Source organism: Pseudopodoces humilis, chromosome 6 (assembly GCF_049639895.1).
Source record: "Pseudopodoces humilis isolate 2021_Gansu_Grassland_sample_001 chromosome 6, ASM4963989v1, whole genome shotgun sequence".
Taxonomy (NCBI): domain Eukaryota; kingdom Metazoa; phylum Chordata; class Aves; order Passeriformes; family Paridae; genus Pseudopodoces; species Pseudopodoces humilis.
The window spans coordinates 55,656,699-55,675,077 of NC_142205.1; the positions used below are offsets into that span (position 1 = coordinate 55,656,699).

The window sequence follows — 18,379 nt, forward strand, 5'->3', positions numbered from 1 at the left end:
GAACAGGTTCTGGGGACATATTGGCACATAGCAAAACATGGACCTACTGGGGCCAGGCAAACAGGGACAGGTTGTGACTGGAACACAAACCTCAGAGGACAGGTCCAACAGAGGCTAGTTTTAAAGTAAAATTTGCAGAACTATACTGGAAGGACACAGTAACAATCTTCAGGGTCAAACTGCAACTGTGACAAAACCGAAATGCAACCAGAAACCAGTACAGTAGCAGAAAGGCCAGGAGCTATCAGAGCCTTTGTTTCTACAAACTTCAGCCTTCAGCAGAACATTACATTCATTCCCCTTTTCATCCTGAACATCAGTCAGAGCTTGGCAAAGAGCAAAAAAAACCAATCCCTAGGCCTCAGCTGGAGTGACTGCTACCACCTGCTTCTGACCCCTGGCAATGTGCTAAGCATTAACTAACACCACTTTATAACAAAGACACCCATACTCTGTGACCAAGTAGGTCACATATATGCTCTCTTTCTCCTCATCATCAGGCTCTGAAGGTCCTGTAAACCAAGCAAACAAACCAATAGGATTTCTTCTTCCCCTTACTACAGGTTTCAGGATTCCTGGGCACCAGGGCAATTACTGGCCATGGAGGTCTCAGGCACTCAGACAACCAGGTGGTAGTGACCGTCACAGAACAGGGAAGTGTAACAGCACACAGAGCAGTTATAAAATCAAGCTGCTCCAAGTCCTAAGTGATGAACCTGGACTGGAACTGCTGCTGGACACTGAGCCCTGTGACTGCCAGTAGCTAGGGTCACCTTCATTGACACCTGCTTCCTCCAAGGACCAAGTGACTTGTACTCTTTCATATGATTTTCAAGTCTAGGTTATGATTGTTAAAGTGATGAAGCAAACTGCATATCAAGATCTGACCCAATATGCAGAGGGTCTAGGTGATTAGAAATTCCAAGTTGACATCTAGGTGATTCAAATAAGTTGGCATTATAAATTCTGTACTACGCTACTCAGAATTGTACTACACTGATTCTGCTTATAGAAATGCTGTGCTATTATGCTAATAAAAACTCCTGTTGAGAAAACAAAACTTTAACTGTAACTATGATTGTAATTCAAGTGCCATTGTCATTCTGCCAAGGGTCCCTAAAAGAAACTGTTGCCTCAGTGTCATATGATAGTAACAGTGCCAGGAGCCTTTAAGAGAAAGGCAGAATGTTCCATAAGAGCAGCATTTGCTAACCATCTCTGGGACAGGCCATACCTGTGTGACATACTGAGCTGGAAGGACTGCATAGCCAACATTTCCTGTGCCAGGGGCTGGTGCCAGCACAGTGCCTGGCGGGAGGTTGGTGAGGTTGGGCTGGATCTGTGGCAGTGGAGTGGCTGGCATGATAAGTCTTTGTTGGGGCTGACTAGTAGTGACTATTTGAGAAGTTGAGTTGATTGGCTTGGGCACCACCTGGAAAGAAAAGAGCTCTTTATTAAATCAGTGTTTCAGTCATTCAGAACACACTGTTATTAGCAGAATATTGCTTTACAGAGTTGAAAGCAGACTTTTTTTCTGTCCAGCCAAAACAGGTTAGGAATATTACATGACTTGAATTTAACTCACCTGTTTCACAGTCTGTGCTGGTACTATGGGAACTGACATACGCACTGGGGTTGCGTTCACCACCACGGGCTTCGCTGGTGTCAAGAAACAACATCATATGAATGTGTATTAGTCACTCCAAGTCCACAGTTCAGCCCTTCAGACTTTCACACATGCATAACACAAAGGTACTTAACACTGTAACTTATGGCATGCAATGCTTGGGTCCAGACAACACCTTTACAAACAGGTATTTGGCCCAGGAGTGTGTGCACACGTTTTACAGCAATGGCTTAATAAACCAGCCAGGGTGCAGACCTCCTCTGGACACTGGATTTCCCTTACATCCCTTTTCCCTTTGAAATCTTTTATTCTATCACTGCTCTGGAAAGCATGGACAGAAACCAGCAAAAACACCTGGCACTTCTAAAGCAATTTACATGGAAGGATCTTCATGTTACAGAGTTTTGACAATATGCTTGTGGGCTGTCCTACCTTCATGCTCTTCATATAGAGGAGATGAGAGAGGCCATCAATCACCCACAGATCTAGTAAACTAGGGAAAAGCAACCTAAAACGCTCCCAGGATTCAGGCCCAACTACAGAGCAATTTGACACAAAGGAGCGTTTTCGCATAGAAACCAGAGGTAGCAGCAGAATATGGAATTAACATAAAAGAAGTCTTACCACAAACCAAGTACATCTGGCAGTCTTCACACGTCTGTTGTGTATACATTTTAATTGTTACAGAACAAACATAAAAGATAAACCCAAGAGAGGCTTCAGACAATATGTTACCACCAGCACTTACCCTGTTGCAGAGGCTGAGTACTCGTACTGGGATTTTGACTGGCAGATTGGGTTGAACTACTGGCTGTTGTGGCAGTAACGAGTCTGACATAATGGAACTTGCTTCCAGGGACCTGAATCTGCTGAACATTGGGTGCAGTTGCCAAGGGAATAATTGTCTTAAATTGAGATGTACCCACTCCTCCTACAGTAATGGTCTGCACTGCTGATTTCACAGCCTGTTAAGCCAACACAGACAGCACGAGTTACTTGTACAAAGGCAGAAAGAACATCAGCATGTTTATTTCTCAATTTGTTAGTGAGCAACTCTAGCATACCATTTGTACCCTTGAGAGGGAAGACAGTTACCCCACTTTTGCTTTCAAAAGTAGAACAGATGTACAGGGAATAAATGCCTCTCAACAGCTAAGAGTAAACTCAGTTCCATTTTCAGTGCTCTACACCAAACAAGAGAGTAAACTAGTATTTACATGAGTAGGGTGACTCAGTCCACAAGATATAACATCTGCCAAAATTATTTAAGGTGACTACAGAGAACAAGGCTTGGTTTCTTTTCCACAATCAAACAAACAAACAGAAATATTCCTACTATTAAAAGCACATAGTAAGAACTTGCAGAACAGTTCGTGCTGCGTGTGTACAGGTATGTCCTGTTAAGATAGTTTGTGATTAAACCACAGAAATCACTGTGCAACCCTTAAGAGAAAAAGGGAACAGAATCCATAAACTGATGGACATCAGAAAGAGTACAAGCTGAGAAATGAAAGAAGCAAGAACAATGAGGAGTAGCAAAATAAATTCATTAAGAAAAAAGGCAAAATGCTGAAAGAAAGGGAGCTCAGCAGACCTGTGCTACCTTACAGCTGAAGTATCACTATACCTGGAATTTGCAAAAGTTCATCTTTCCAACTTTTCTCAAACTACAAACTAATAACAATAACAAGAAAATTTTATTTCATTTATACACTTTCACAAGTCAACTGGTTTGATAATAGCCTCTTTTCCCAGACTTGCTTAACCTCAAACCTTGATTTCTTCCTTTTTCCATTTTTTAGAGCTCAGCTTTTTATTCTCAGTATCTTTCACTATTGCTATTAAGCATATTGTCCTTGACATCAAGTTTAAGTACTACATTTGGTTGACAGTATGATATGAATTCTTATGAAAACATTTTCTCAGCTGCCCAGCTTTCAGCAACTGCACAAATGAAATCTCAGTTCGCACGCATTTTACTAGAAACACAACCCTGGTCTTCTAAAAGATTTTTCTTGGGATTTTTTTATTTTTCTGAAGACACTGAAACCTTAACAAACCAGAATATCTAAATAAGCACTATGTGCAAGCACAATCACAGACATTATCAAAGTGAGACCAGACCTGTTCTCCCTAGCACACAAATGAGCAGCTGCTATCCAAGGACAACTGGGAAAACTAAAATTCAAGGGACAATTCTTCTAAAGGCATGTTCTTGAGTCCAGTGAAGACAGGTGAAGCCCTTGTGTTGTGTCAGATAGATTTGCATCAGAACTCCCACAGACATCTCCGTTTCCTCACTTAGGGCAGTTGCATTAGAGAGACTTAACCTTTTAACAACTATTCCCAAAGACAGTTTTCCTGGGGGAAAAAAGTTCAAATCTCTATGGTGTTCATATTCTCATATCAGCATTCCAATTATCTCCGGTATCAGTAAGATAAGACTGGGAAAATCTGTCTGAATCTCTGGTCTCATGCTGGTACATGTGTGTCCACTTCCAGCTATATCTATACTCTGGATATATTTACACCCATACACATCCCTTCATGTTTACCACAACAAGAGTACAAATATTATGATAGAAAAAGATTTACCTAAGGTAAAAAAAGAGGAAAACAGCAAAAACTGTCAAATGTCAATTTTGTCCTGTGACTAATTAATGCAAAACTATTTATAAAAGCTATTATGGAAAACCCCATTTTTCTAGAAATGACATATAGGAAATAAATAATTTCTGGTTCTGTAGGTTGCAGACCAGATCTCTAGAGAAGGAATATGAACTCCACTGCTGCAAACCTCAGAAATACCTGGAAAGCAGCCCTAGGCAGTGGCATAGCAACATGGGCAGAAGAAAGAGAACCACACAAAGAACTCCACCTTGTGTGACTTGGGAGATTCAGTACACAGAAACAAGGATTTGCATCAAGTGGGGCTTTCCAGGTTGGAAAGCTGCTTTCTAACAGCATACCCTTGTATGGGCTTGCAATGGTTTGCACACTTCAGCTGAAGAAGTATACACTCCTCGGGGCAATACTTGAGCCAATTCCTAAGCAATCCCAAGAACACTATCCGATGGACCACTGCCAACCCGTGGTCCAACGCTCCAGTCTCCAGCAAGCAATGACACAGACACACCAGAAGACAAAGGAAAGTCAGTCTGTACCTGGGTGGTTGTGTGGTTGACTATAGCCTTCCCAGGGGAGGAGGGTGCTGACTGCTGCACTGTGAGGATCTGCTGTCCTAACGCTACATTCAGTGGGACGCCCACCGTCTTCTGGGGGGAGTTGGGAGGCTGGGAGGCCACTGACACCACTGTTAGCTGCTTGGCAAAACAAAAAGCAGTTTAAACCTCTGTGCAGAATACAGGACCCTGTACACATACATCCCCTCCTCAGGACAGTACAGCTCTCCACCAGAACAGAGCTCTCTCTGTGAATAAGGGCGCTGCATTTAACCTCAACTCACACAGGTCCAGCTGTAACAACAGCAAATAGAGCCCTTAGGACTTGAAGGCATCACTGGTTTCCAGCACCAAAAGGCTTCTGCAGAAACCTAGCACAGCACCTGGGTGGGAGTGAGGGGTTGTCTTTTCATTTGTTTTGTTGGGGTTTTTTTTAAGGAAATTATCCCATTGAAGCCTGAGCATTGTCAAGAGAGATGTTCTAAATGAAAAGTGTTATAATTGACACAATGACTATTTCATCATAAATAGGAATTTTAAAGAAAAGCTGCTCAAAAGACAAGACAATTCTCACCTCACACTACTGATTCAAAGTACAAGAACACGAGTACTTTCAAATCTACACTGCAGTTTCCCACAGAGATACAGTTTTCTGACCACATTTCTGCAGAGTGCAGTGTTGGAACACTATATAACCACACCCCTTCCAAGGCTGGTTTTCTACTTTCTGTTCTAAACTTCCTTATGTTTTAAGAAAAATCAGATACTTAGAATTACTTATCTACAGTAAATTCAAGATGTAATCCTAGAGTCTTTTCACACTCACTCCTAGTTAAAAAGAAATAACTTTAGAATAAAAATTAACTTCTTTATGTTGCTTCTCTTACTAATAATTGTCAAGTCCTTTGCTCCATCTGTATAACATTTTATCACTAAAGCACAGCCAAACTAAAATAATTCTTTATTCTTACATTGCTTTTTATACATGATATTTAGTTTGCCTGCACTGTGCAGCTTGTCCCCTATCTCCCTTTCTCCAGCAATATTCCTCTTCTCAAGACAATTATCAAATCTAAAACACAAGTATCAGCTTGACCTGTGCCAATCTCCTGTTCTGTGTTTGTCAAGGACCACTGCAAATTTCATTTACTTCAGAAGTGATCAGGGAAGACTAAATTGCCTGTGCAGTAGCAGGCAATGGTTAAAAAGTGCTGACCTATTAATATTATTGAGGTCTCCTCTTAAACAGCCTGTTGACGTTTTATGAAGGCATTAAAAATAGTTTGAGTGCTTGGCTAAGAGGGAACAGCTGCTCTCAGAATCGATGGTTAGGGAATGACAAGAAATGGCAGGAATGGGAAACTATGCAGTAATGCATATCTCCTTAAAACCATAGTAAGGGAGCCAGCTGAGAAAAAAATCTAAATTAGGGCATTACCACAGAGCATTGTGATGCAAAATGGAGACTCTGGAGATATTTTTATGGACTCTGGAGATATGCTTATTATCTCTGGAGAGATAATAAAGAGCTTGTAGCAAAGATACAGAGAGCTCCATTCAGACCACTGTGCAGGAGGGATAGAAGGCTGCAGCCAGAACAGGTCCTTACCTTATTGGGGGATTTGAGTGGTGAGATAGCTATTTTATTCGGTGTCTGTTGTGTTGTTGTACTCAAAGATGATCCAATGACTCCGCTCTCAGAGATCGTTATTGTCTTTGGTGGTGTCCCTGGAGCAGACTGTGAAAAAACCCTGCCTATAAACAATGAAGATACCATCAGCTCCAGTTATCCCTGGTCACAGTAACTTTTAAAGCAAAGTTTTCCCTGCCATTCTCTGCCTACTTCTGAGAGTGTACAACCTGACAGGAAGGACACTGGCATTATTCAAGTTAGATTTAGCAACGAAGAAGAAAATAATTGCTGTTATTAGAAATAAAAAGACCGTTTTCTCTGGCTTAAAAAAAGAGCCAAAATGCACATTGAGCTTTCTGTGCCATTTGGCTGATAATTCTCAAAAGCTGGAACAGCGTCCTGAGGAGCAGAGCCCTCCAATACACCTGTACCATGCACAAACACCCACCCAGCTGGCAGTTTCCTGGGAAAGCCCTGGGCTGCTGCCAACGTACAGAGAAACGGAGCATCTGTGGGGGACTCCTTCCTTTGAAGCCTCAGCCATCAAAAACAAGCTGTGTTCCAGTGACCAAGAAAAAGGTGTTTGGTCTGTCTACAATTAGCTCTGAGGCTTTTGGGTTTTTTCTTTTCTCTGTTGATGGTTGCTTCTTTCACTGCCTAACAGTTTTTAGTCACGCTACCACCCATATTTTCATGTGTGTGTCATATATTCTCTCTCTTTTTACAATGCCAAAAAAAGATTAAACAACAAAAACAGCAGCTCCAAATCATGACATCAGTTTCAGGAATATTGCAAACTCCCAGAATGGAAAACAGATTTTTCTTTTCCATACTTTCTATGTTTCTTTCCAAAGAGTGCTTGAACACTGAGCTTTCCTCTGCTTCACTTTGGTTCACTCATTTCTGTCATAGCTTCTGTCACCCATTCTCTTGTACTACATTTATAAAAATAAGAAAGAAACAAACAAATAGCAGCATAACTTTTCCATCCAAAATCAACTAGTGGTATAACAATTACAGTCAACTGGAACTAACAAGAAAAAGCACTCTCCTCATGGAAAGCTGATTTCCTCTGAAGTCGATGTGCTCTAAAGTAACCACTTTTGTGCATTCTAACTAACAGCACAGATAGTGGCCAGCAGCTGCTAAAGCCACATGCAACCTGAAGAATGTCAGTCTGTGGGGAATTTCACCATCTAGAGGTTTCAATCCTTTGAGTTACTCTCTTGGTGACAACTTTCCCCTTCTCACTACATCTCCTCTGTACCCCTTACCATCAGCTTCCTAAACAGAATCTGGTTGCTTATATTAACAAGTCTGTCAAAAAAAGTTTAAAACTTCCACCTCATCTTGCAGGAATTTCCAGACAATTAAAAATATTTATCAGATTCATGAAAAAATGCATACAAAATCAAAACACAAACCACAAATGTTACACCTTCCCTGAAGTGAGGCCAGCCTCTCAAAGCTGGCAAGCTGTGCTGGCTGTTTGGAATAGTGAGGGAAAAGCCAATATTTAAAGATTTCCCTCTCAATCAGTGAAGCAACTTTACCTCACAGTGATGGTTCTCTCACAGGTTAGGCACAGGTGATTTTTCAAAGTACTGATTTAAAAACTGCAAGTAATTTCTAATGTTTTTGGGTTGGGATTTTTGTTTGTTTGGACTGTTTTTTTTAAACACACAAGAAACTTAATTTGAGTATTTATAAGCATAGCAATCTTCTTACAGGTCTATATATTTGGTAGGGAATTTAAGAAAGGAGGCAAACTGGAGAGTGGGATGGGGAATTCCTCTTTTACCCGAAACATGCCAGGCTGCAGGCAGCCTGACAAGTCAAGAGAAAGATTATGTTCCAGCTATAGGCCATTCACTGGCATCTATCACTGTTTTGAATACAGAAGACAGTTGAATCTTTTTTAACACCAGCTCAAGTCGCAGTGCTGTAAAGACTTAAAAAAATTGTTTAAATATGTGGAAAAGATTTTAGTCCTGCTTAGGCTGATCAATCTGTAAGCAGTTAAAGACATCCTTCACTGCTCTAAAGACAACTCCAGCTTCTTACACTTGTCTTTTTCAGAAAAATTAGATGCCCAAGATGTTTAGCAACAGATACACTGCCATTATAAACAAGGTATTACACTGTGTTTTTTTCTTTAATTTTGTTGGTGTTTTTGCTGTTGTTCTGTGTTCGGTTGGGCTTTTTTTTTTTTTTTTTAATAAGGATACATAGAGTTGTTTACCAAAGAGAAAGACCATTTGTTATTTGCCTTAATTACTTTCTCAGACACTTCTGCGATGGTTATTTCAAAGTAGGTGAGCAACTTAACAAAAACAATGTAGCTTTATTCACTTTCTTCATTCAAACATTTTTTTTTGTTACTTGCATGTATTACATTTAAGTCCAACTATAAGCAGATTAAAGTAATACAAAAGCATGTGTCTCCCTTTCCCCCTGTGTATTTATATAATGTTTCTACAAATACTTTCTGTTCATCAAGTAATCTTTTTTGTGGCTTTGGGGTATTTTTTTTGTCCCCCCAAAATCCATGAAGTAAAACTACGTTGCAGTAAAAGCAACTCTGCAATTACCAAGATTACTCTAAACAAGCTAAGTACAAAGGTACCAACAACTGCATTTGTCTGCTTCTACCCAAAGAGTTTTCTGATTTTTTTTTTCCAATTGTTTGAGGTACTTTGACAGAAACTATAGTAAAATTGTTGAGACAGAAGAATTCCTATAATTACCATTTCTTTGAAAAGCTTTTAAAAATGGTAAAGCAAAACAAGTCAAAGTAGTACAACCTGCAATGACTGGTGACACTTGAGTGGTCTGCCCTGTAACAGCTTTGCTATTGACTGGTTTTGCAAATATCAGCTTGGTGATCACCGGGCCAGAAGTTGGGGTTCGAGTCTTCTTCGCAATCTAAAAGATGGAGGAAAAAAGATCTAAAGTAACTTGAGCATTTTGGATCTAAATTATTGTATTGTTAAGTACATTGAAAAATAAAAAGGGAAATACTTGCACACATAATTAGAAGAATAACTGTGTATCTTGAATTTCACCTCCTTTTCTCCTTATGGAAAGAACTAGGAGATTATCCTTGACACTTCAGAATGCCAGCTACCAAAGTAGGATAGCCAAATCCCTCTCAGCTTTTTCAGAGGATAGCTCTCTGTGCCAACATCCCATCTTCAAGATGCTGAAATTATTTCTCACGTATGGTTGGTCTACATAAAAATGTTAAAATTAAATGCACAACTCTCAGTATTTGAAGCTTTAAATGAAGTCACTTCTTTTTCAGCCAACCAGGACAAAACTTGTCCCCTGGTGATTTAAATATGACCACTACTGCTCTGAAACATCTCTTGACCATTTTGACATAGCAGCACACTTGTTTTGCAAATGGGGAAAATGCCTTCTACAACAGTTCCCCTAAAGTACATGGATCATCAGTGCCTGAAAGTTTTGAGTACTCACTAGCCAAGAACAAATCAGCTGGCTACCTCCAGGTTCAAGGGGATCTATTTTCATATTATAATCCAGACTCTGAAACACAGCTAGACCAAGAACACGTACAGCAATTCAATGACAGATCAACCTGAAATCTTTGTAAGCAGGAGTATATAGTCTTATAAGTTTTAAAGAAGACTTTTCCCCCTTTTCCACACTGAGCAGTTAACTACCAGATGCATTTATTCCAACAGTTTTCATATACTGGCACCCAGCTAATGAACAGTACAATTTAGAGGCTAACTTTTTCCAAAGACTTTTAACCTGATGACTGCAGAGGCTGCCTATGGATGTAGCCTGAGTCTATGTGAGCCCACTGGAAGGCATTACTGAAGCCCTTACACCTGCCCACCCCACACACAGATTCAGGCACATCCTGCCTCTCCTCCACCATATAGCCTCAGACACATCCTGTGGGCATCAGCCATCAACTCCAGCAATATCAGAGAGGCACAACATTAACATCCACGTGGGGAGCTGCATCTCAAGGGCACAGAGCTACCTTTAGTACTCAAGCAGCTAAATCAGAAATCTGCCTGATGTGCAAAGATACAGAGCTGACAGATACTTTCGACAGCCTGAGAAAGTTACAAATGCTCAAATGAAGCAACTGAGTAGGCTGGAAGTTATGGTTTCCTACACAAAACCCTATCTATAGAATTTGTTGCCTGAAAACACCTTTTTTACAACCACATAAGGCAAAAACGTTCAAAGTATTCAGCAGCACATAACAAATTCATCAACTGCTCCACAAAAAGCACTGGTGAGGCTGCCCCAGCTCCCAGCAGCACAGTCACAGCACAGCCAGGGAAGCTGGAGCTCCCCTCTGCTATGGCACTGGAGCCCTCCAGGCTGCTGTGCAAAGCCAAGGGCACCTCTCTATGCCTGAGCTACACCCAGCCAGGGAAGCCAGCAAGGAGCAGCTCTGACACCAGGCACTACCAGAGAATGTATTTAATTTAAAGGAAGCCATGTGCTGCTCCACAGTCACACTACAAGTGCTCCTCAGAGGAAAGCCTCATCTCAGAGCAAATATACTGCTCCTCAGGCACAGTAGTTGCTTTATAAGTGATATACAATTGTCAAGGCTTTAAAATGAAACAGAGGAGAAATAAACCTGTTCTTTTTGGAACATAAGTGATGTTCCAAATATGTTAACTAAAATATATTATATTATAGAATATATTAACTAAAACTTTGAAATGTAAGTTGTTTCATGAAGGAAGCTTCATTCACAGCCCTGTTCACAAATTTAACTCAAAGCCATTTTTAAATGTCAAGGATTCAATTATCTTAGCACATATACAGCTGATAGATGAGCAGGCATTTAATCCGTAATTATTTTTTTTCCAGCCTGGACACGCTCTAATTTCTGATCAATTCTACACACTTCATCTACTTGACTTGAGATTTCTGTTTTGCTTAAATTAATCTTACCTTAACATAAGGTATTATTGCAACTCAACTGCTATTGCTTTTTCTCTGATGTGAGCAAAGTCTGGCTCAGAGAATGATGAACATTCAGCAAGAATAGCCAGCTCTGGATAACAGCAGTTGTTTCCCAGTAACAGTCAATAAATGTGCTTAAATTACTAACACGAATGTGTGTAAAATACTACTGACCATTAACATTGAGTATTTCAGAAAAAAATTAAAAATCCCAAAATAACAGGTCAACACAAGTAGCCCTGCTTCCCTCATACTCAACTTGCACTATCCTCCTCAAATAAATTCCCCCCTGCTTTTTAGGTGAACTGTTTGACTACAAAGAGGGAGATCTAATAAACAAGTGAATCCAATCAGGGCTTAGGAAACAGCAGGTTGGTTATAAACGAGGAGCAGCAATCCCACCCCTACCTGCTGCCACGCAAACCTTTCTGAGGTTTATGGCACTGGATAACCCCAGCCACCAAAGAGAAGCTTCTTGGTACCACTGGGAAATTCACTGCCCATTTCAGTAAAGACTGGAGAAGCCAGAGGAAATAATCAAGATGCTCCTTTGATACTTCAGAATGGGCAAGTCCTATGGAGCACTCTGCCATCGACTGTACTGATCACAAGGAGCTTAACGTTATCGCCCTGCCTATGTAAGCTAAGCATGCCCTCTGCAAGTTACTTTGAGTTAGACTACAAATATATTCCCTGGAGCAACAAGCTCTTCCATAGGAATGTTACTGAATTTAGGAGTGCACACCAAATTTCTTTCCCCTACAGAAGTGAAGAGATTTACCTGCAGGCAACTTGACTTCAAGGGTCAAGTTATGTCTTCTTAAACACTCGCCACTAAAGATGAACTGGCAAGTTCATATGGCTGGGCTTTGTTTTCAGACTCTGTTCTATTCATACAGGAATAGGCACACTCATATCTCACATTTACTGCTGGATATCCACATAGTCAGCTACCACAAAGGAGTTAATACACTATAAATCTGCTCCCTAGAGGAGCTCTTGGGAGCCTGTCCATGTACCCACTCTCTATGTAATTTGTATTTGGCATAGTATGAAAAATCAGGGACTCTAGAAATAGAAAAGAACATCTTAACTTCAGAGATTAAGAAACTGAGCTAGGAATGGGAGTTTGAGGTTAGGGAGTGCACACAGTCCCTTTTCAATTAATAAATAAAGCCACAACGATGGCTTAGCAGCTGCCTTGCCATGGTAGCAGCAATGCTATGGACACTGTTAAAACCAGAGCCAGTTACCACACAAAACAAGCACAAGTCAGACTTAATGGCAGCCCTGGTGATGTGTCTGGACACCTGGTTCAGAGTCATGTGCAAAGTCAAACTCCTGCTTAATGAACCTGGACTAAAGTAGTAGAGCAGCAGGCACACCACCACTTTTAAGGCTGTAGGCAGGCAGGAGCCACAGGCTGAAAGCAGATGTACCTGCCCAGCAGTTTTTTTCCACACATCCATGGCACTAGTTTCAACTAAATCGGGACAAGCTGCTAAAGAAAGTAATTAACCTCTGGATATAGATGAGGCCAAAGGCCCTGCTACACTTAACACTTCAGTCTCATACATCTAGAACTGTAAGTAGAGAAGGAGTCAAATTCCATGAAACATTTTGCTGAACTCTACCAATTATGCCTCAGGTGTTGAGACTTAACTATCATAATTAGATTATAAGATTAGATTAGATGTCAAGGTAATTGAGTTTCCCTAATGTTAAGCAAAGCCCCTATGACAGTGATAAGAGCTTTGTCATCTCATCTGTACGAGTTCACTTCTCAGCACTAAGTCAAAGTCTGTGCTGCCCTCCATCTGAAATACCTGATTCACAAAGCCACAAGAGATAAATTACACAAGACCCATGGGGAGTCAGGGAGGCATTCATGTCCTCCTTTTCCACTCACTGAAAGTTTAAGGGGCTCTTTCAGGGTGATGGGGTAAATGAATCCCTCCATTTTCCAAGACAGGGACTAAGGAACTCAAGGTGTGGGTTACCTGCTCGGTCATTCAGTGTAGAGAAGAGCCAGAATCTCTCACTCAGTCTCATCTAGCACTCTGATACTTTAGAAATTTTCTACACTGTCTGTGAAGTTCTAACACAATCATTTCCCCTGCAATATCTGGTGCTAACCTTGTCTTCTTGCTTTTAATTTCTACTCCCTCCTCGTGGGAAAAAAAAGATTGTCAAGTGCTAACAATTCAATCTGTTTTGCAAAGGGAACCAATGGCTTAATAAAAAGAAACCACAACAAAATAAATTTACCCAAACTGCAATTAACTAGATTTAAAACCAGATTCAAGTCCATTAGTAAGAGCTTCTGCTAAGGAACGTGTAGAATTCCCAATGGCAAATCGCAGAATCGATGGCCAAGTCACTGATTTCAGTCACTGACAGCACAAATCATCTCACAAAAGGAAAAACCACATCACAACTAAGTTGTTCTCCTCAGTTCCCTGTATCTGTCACTGGCAATGAATAATGAAGCCAACAACAGGAACTGATCCACTCTTAAATGTTCCTATGATGATTAAAGACCAGAGACTTTCTTGAAAACTATAGTGACAATCATTTATGTTTCAAATGGCCATTATTAAATGTGTCTCCAGGTATGATGTGGCAACAAAAGAGGAGAAAGTCAAAATTGCTGCAGGAATCAATTGCAACTTTAAAGAAAATATTCAGAACTGATCTTATTCACCTGCCATGAAATACTAATTAAGGAACATTTGGTTAATAAGATCCTTTAAACTTTGTCATTTTTATGATTATTTTTAATAGCATATTTAAGAGTTTAATTTCTCATTTCATTTAGACAGTAAAATATTTTTCCATCATAACCTGCATCAAGTTCTACGTGTCCTTCACTCTAAGTAAGAGATCTTATTTCTGCCTCACTGCCAATAGAGCAAAGTCATTCACATTTAGCTCTGTCTCATAGTAGATGAGAATCAGACCCTCTGGGTCATAACCCAAGTCTTTTCAACATATTTTCAGATCCAAGCAGATTTTCTGTGGTTTCAGATATCTCAAGAGCCATTCAGAGATTGGGAACAAAACCTTGACTGTTCAGCTTATGACAGTGTCTAGTCCATCACAGTCTATTAACAAGCCTAACTCGATTTGAGGCAGACAAGATACACCTTTCTGTTCTTTTTCAGATGCTACAAGTTTTTTCAGAGAGTTCATTTAAACAAACTGAACGCAGTAGGCAGAAGCTACTCTTTCATAAGGGAGTGTATACTTTGAACAGAAAAACAACAGGCATATAGAGTTGAATTCAGTCTTCCTGAAAATATGTAGAATTTATTTTTATAAAATTAAAATAATCAGAAAATGATTTTCAATTTACTGAATAGTTCACTTTCTGAGGCAAACCCTAAGTTTCTGGACAGTAGCTAGAGGCAAACAGCATAAAATGGCAAATGCATCCACAGATGAAAGCATGGGCTAAGAGCAGCATTGTATTTTTTAATACAAAGAATAAACGCAAAGGCTGAAAGCAACAGTGTGCCAATCAGTGCAGGACAACAATTGCAGCAACAGAACTGGTTTTAAGATGTTTCATCAGCATAACTCATTTTACCTGTACTGTTTTTACTTGCTGGGACTGCAAGACAGAGGGCTGGGCTGCAGAGTTTATCAGCTGACTTCCCTGCGTCAAAGCTGAGACACCCACAACAGGTTTCACTTCCGACCGACCTCCAATGACAACTTTGATCTGCTGGCCTTGTACCTTGGAGTCTCCACCCTGGGCCTGGGACACGGCCTTCTGCGACTGCGGGAGCTGGCTGTGGGGTAATGCTAAAACAATAGGCTGGCCAGACTTGCCCAAAGTTGTTACAATCAGCTTTTGCCCGTCCGGTTTAATACTCTGACTGCCTATTTTAATATCAGTGGCCTTGTTCAGAATAATCTGATTAGCTGAGATAGTGACAGGGGTCTGAGCACCAAGTTTATGGAGGCCACCTGGAAAGGCAGGCTTTACAGCTGCATTCACATCAGGGCTTGGGGCTGTGGCGCTCAGCGCTGCATCTCCTGAGTGGCTGCTGGGCACAGGAACCGATTCCGTGGTGACTGTGGCTGTAGTTGTGGCTGAGGAGTCGGTGGTGGAGCTGATGTTCACTATTTCTTCCAGTTCTGTTTCCATGGGAATAGAGTCTCCCATTGGCGAAGACACGATAACGGCCTCGATGCTGTCTTCTTCCACCAGAGTTATGCCGGTATCCATGATTTCCTCAGGGAGCAAGCTGTTGACTTCTGCTGAAACCACCTCCATTTTAGCAGCTGTGGCAGTGATGGCCGGAGCAGGTACTGCAATATTTTAAAAGGTTATTGGCTTCCAGAAAACACACATTTTTAAAGCTTTATGAATAATATTACCAAAGAAAATATAGCAGAATCTTTTCAGACTGAAAGTATTGTGCATGCACAGGAGGGATATCATGGAAAAAAAACTGCTATCAAAATGTAACACATTAAGCTGAACTTACTCACAGTACTAAACTCCATCAAACCTTTACAATATCATTCACAGAAGTCAAATGAAGGCATTACCAGTCCACTCTTCACAACACAATACACAAAGAAGCAGTGTTTCCCCCCTGAAGATATGGATACAAACATTTAAACTCACTGAAGTGTAAAGCAAGAGTTTAACAGCTTTAAAAAAATCTAATAGATTATGATGTCTTCTTATACATGTCAACATTGATTATTAGGTTATCTTGCTCAAGAGACTTGTTATCCATACCAGAAGTAACATTCTTGCCAAATTTTCATTTTGGAAATCTCAGAAAATCAAATGACTGTTTAGTGATGGACTTGAACAACCCCAGAAGCTCAATCAACAGCCACCTACCACAGGATCAAGCCAAAGCCCTGCCACTCACAAGATGAAGAGATAATCCCTTGATGCTGGCTATGAAAAGAAGAGCTCTGTAATTTTTTTTACCTCACCACTCATCAGAAAATATAACACACAAATTCATTATTAATTTGAAGGGTGTTCTAAACACAAAACAAGTAACACACCATATGAAAAAGAATGGAATTTTTTTAAGACTACCCAAATTATATATTAAACAAAGCCCTGCAGCAAGATTCAAGGCCCAAGTCACTTCCATTAGAGAAATCTTACAGACATTGCTGGAAATGGTCACATCGTACCATTCCCCTAAAGCTGTATCACTGTCAAGAGTCTGAAAACAGATCAGCTTAATAAGGCATTTTCCACACTTGCTGACCCCATGAGCACGCTTGGGCACCGGATGGGTGAGCACACCACGTGGGTCTGCCTACATGCTCCCGAGTACTAATTATAAGCTCAAGGGGACAAAATCCTTGCAAATTCTGTTTCCTACTTGCTAGGAAAAGCAGAGCTGAGTTTTAATACTAATTCATGAGGAACCGTGCCAGTAAAAACACTGACCAAACGCCGAGGTGACATTGTTTCCTCTGGAGTCATTGTGGGCCCATTTTGTACAGCAGCTAACTACAGAACAGCTGCATTTCACCCACGGGGTGGATAATTGGGGCAAAAAGCTCTGCTAGAATTACAGAGTTTCCATGCCGAGCTCCAGAGGCTATTCTGAAGCAGTCCTGGCTGCCCTGATTGCCGAGGGTGCCACTCCGACCCCCCTCACCTCAGAATGCCAGCCAGATCAAACTGCCCTGACACTCAAGAAGCCTGAGCTCCAAAAGAACTCCACTGACAGTCACACTCACAGCTCACTTATTGGCAGGCATTTAAAGACACAAAATGATCTGATGTCACTGCCAGAAATACCTCCTTTGGAAAGCATTTCTCCCACAGTAATGTCTGCACAGTGATGCCAGCCCTGGTAACCAGGCCTAGACAAAATAGCCAGCTCCTAGTGACACATTAGTAATGGTATCACATTGCTGCCTTAAAGTCAAATAGGTTAACTGCATAGATGATTACTCAAAAATAGGAATAGAAAAAGTAGACTGTTTTTGAAGACATTATACGTTAAGGCCATTAGGTCTTCTGAGATGTGTCACTTGACTGTCACATCAGCAACTTGCAAAGGCGTGTGGCTCAGATAGTACAACTTCAAACTAGTTCAGACACAAAAAAACTAAACCTCAAACCAAACCATCACCCTTTTCTATACTGATATACACACAGGGCTTGGATCCAGAAGTTAGACACCTAGTGTCAAGCATAATCCATGTAATCGTTGTCTCCAAGTTCGAAAAGGAGAGAATCAGCTAAACCAGACACTGGGAAAACCACCTCACTGTAATTATAGATAGTTTTAAATAACTTGCTTTTGGTTTGCATTTGTACATGTTTTTCCCAAGAAAGGCCATTCTTAGTATATTTTAACAGTAGGACCATAAAATACTTAAATATATTGAAGCAGTTTTATAGTTCATCAGTTATTTGCATTCTTTATGCTTGCCATTTGGTTATGTTGCAAAGCAGCAAGTGGTTATTAAATACCTATATCTAGTTGAAAACATATTTACATTAAAATATATGGACTCAGGCTTTTAAACAGCATTTTGAGTCCAAACTAACCACTGCAAGTCAGAATGCAAAAGAAAAATAAATACATCACATCAAGTCTGTTATCAAGCTGAGAAGTGAAAAGGAAAGAAACATTACTCATAGTTACTGGATTAACAGCTTATAGCAATCACACTGGCAGATTTTGCAGTTAACAGGTCATTTTAAACTTAGCTTCCATTAATGTATTCAGGCTAGTGTGCTCAACAACATCAAAAAAGAACCATAACCCAACCCACTTGTTCTATTTCTTCACTGCATATTGGACAGGACTGAAATAGATACATGGAAGGCAACAATGAAAATCTCATCCTGGCTATACCAGAGACTGCTGTCAAAGGCAACTTCAACATCCCTGCAGATTTTTACATCTTGGTATCTAGCCAGGATTTTTCAACAGTTCAGTTGTTTATTTTTTACTAATGCTTTTATACAGT

At 40.5% G+C, this 18,379-nt stretch overlaps 1 protein-coding gene across 4 annotated transcripts in view; it reads right to left on the reverse strand.

The window, feature by feature from the left end:
• The window catches only part of LIN54 (lin-54 DREAM MuvB core complex component), a 40,044-nt gene that overhangs the window by 8,592 nt on the left and 13,073 nt on the right, over window positions 1-18,379 (reverse strand). For 2 of the 4 annotated variants that reach the window (XM_014259045.2, XM_014259047.2), the window contains exons 2-8: window positions 14,994-15,721; window positions 9,247-9,367; window positions 6,419-6,564; window positions 4,792-4,947; window positions 2,376-2,592; window positions 1,586-1,659; window positions 1,235-1,432 (exon numbers count right to left, since the gene is read on the reverse strand). In XM_014259045.2, the coding sequence (XP_014114520.2) occupies window positions 1,235-1,432; window positions 1,586-1,659; window positions 2,376-2,592; window positions 4,792-4,947; window positions 6,419-6,564; window positions 9,247-9,367; window positions 14,994-15,686 (1,605 nt within the window). In that variant the 5' untranslated portion in view covers window positions 15,687-15,721. The remainder of the gene's footprint in view (window positions 1-1,234; window positions 1,433-1,585; window positions 1,660-2,375; window positions 2,593-4,791; window positions 4,948-6,418; window positions 6,565-9,246; window positions 9,368-14,993; window positions 15,722-18,379) is intronic. The other 2 variants (XM_005530314.3, XM_014259048.2) reach the window with 2 other exon arrangements.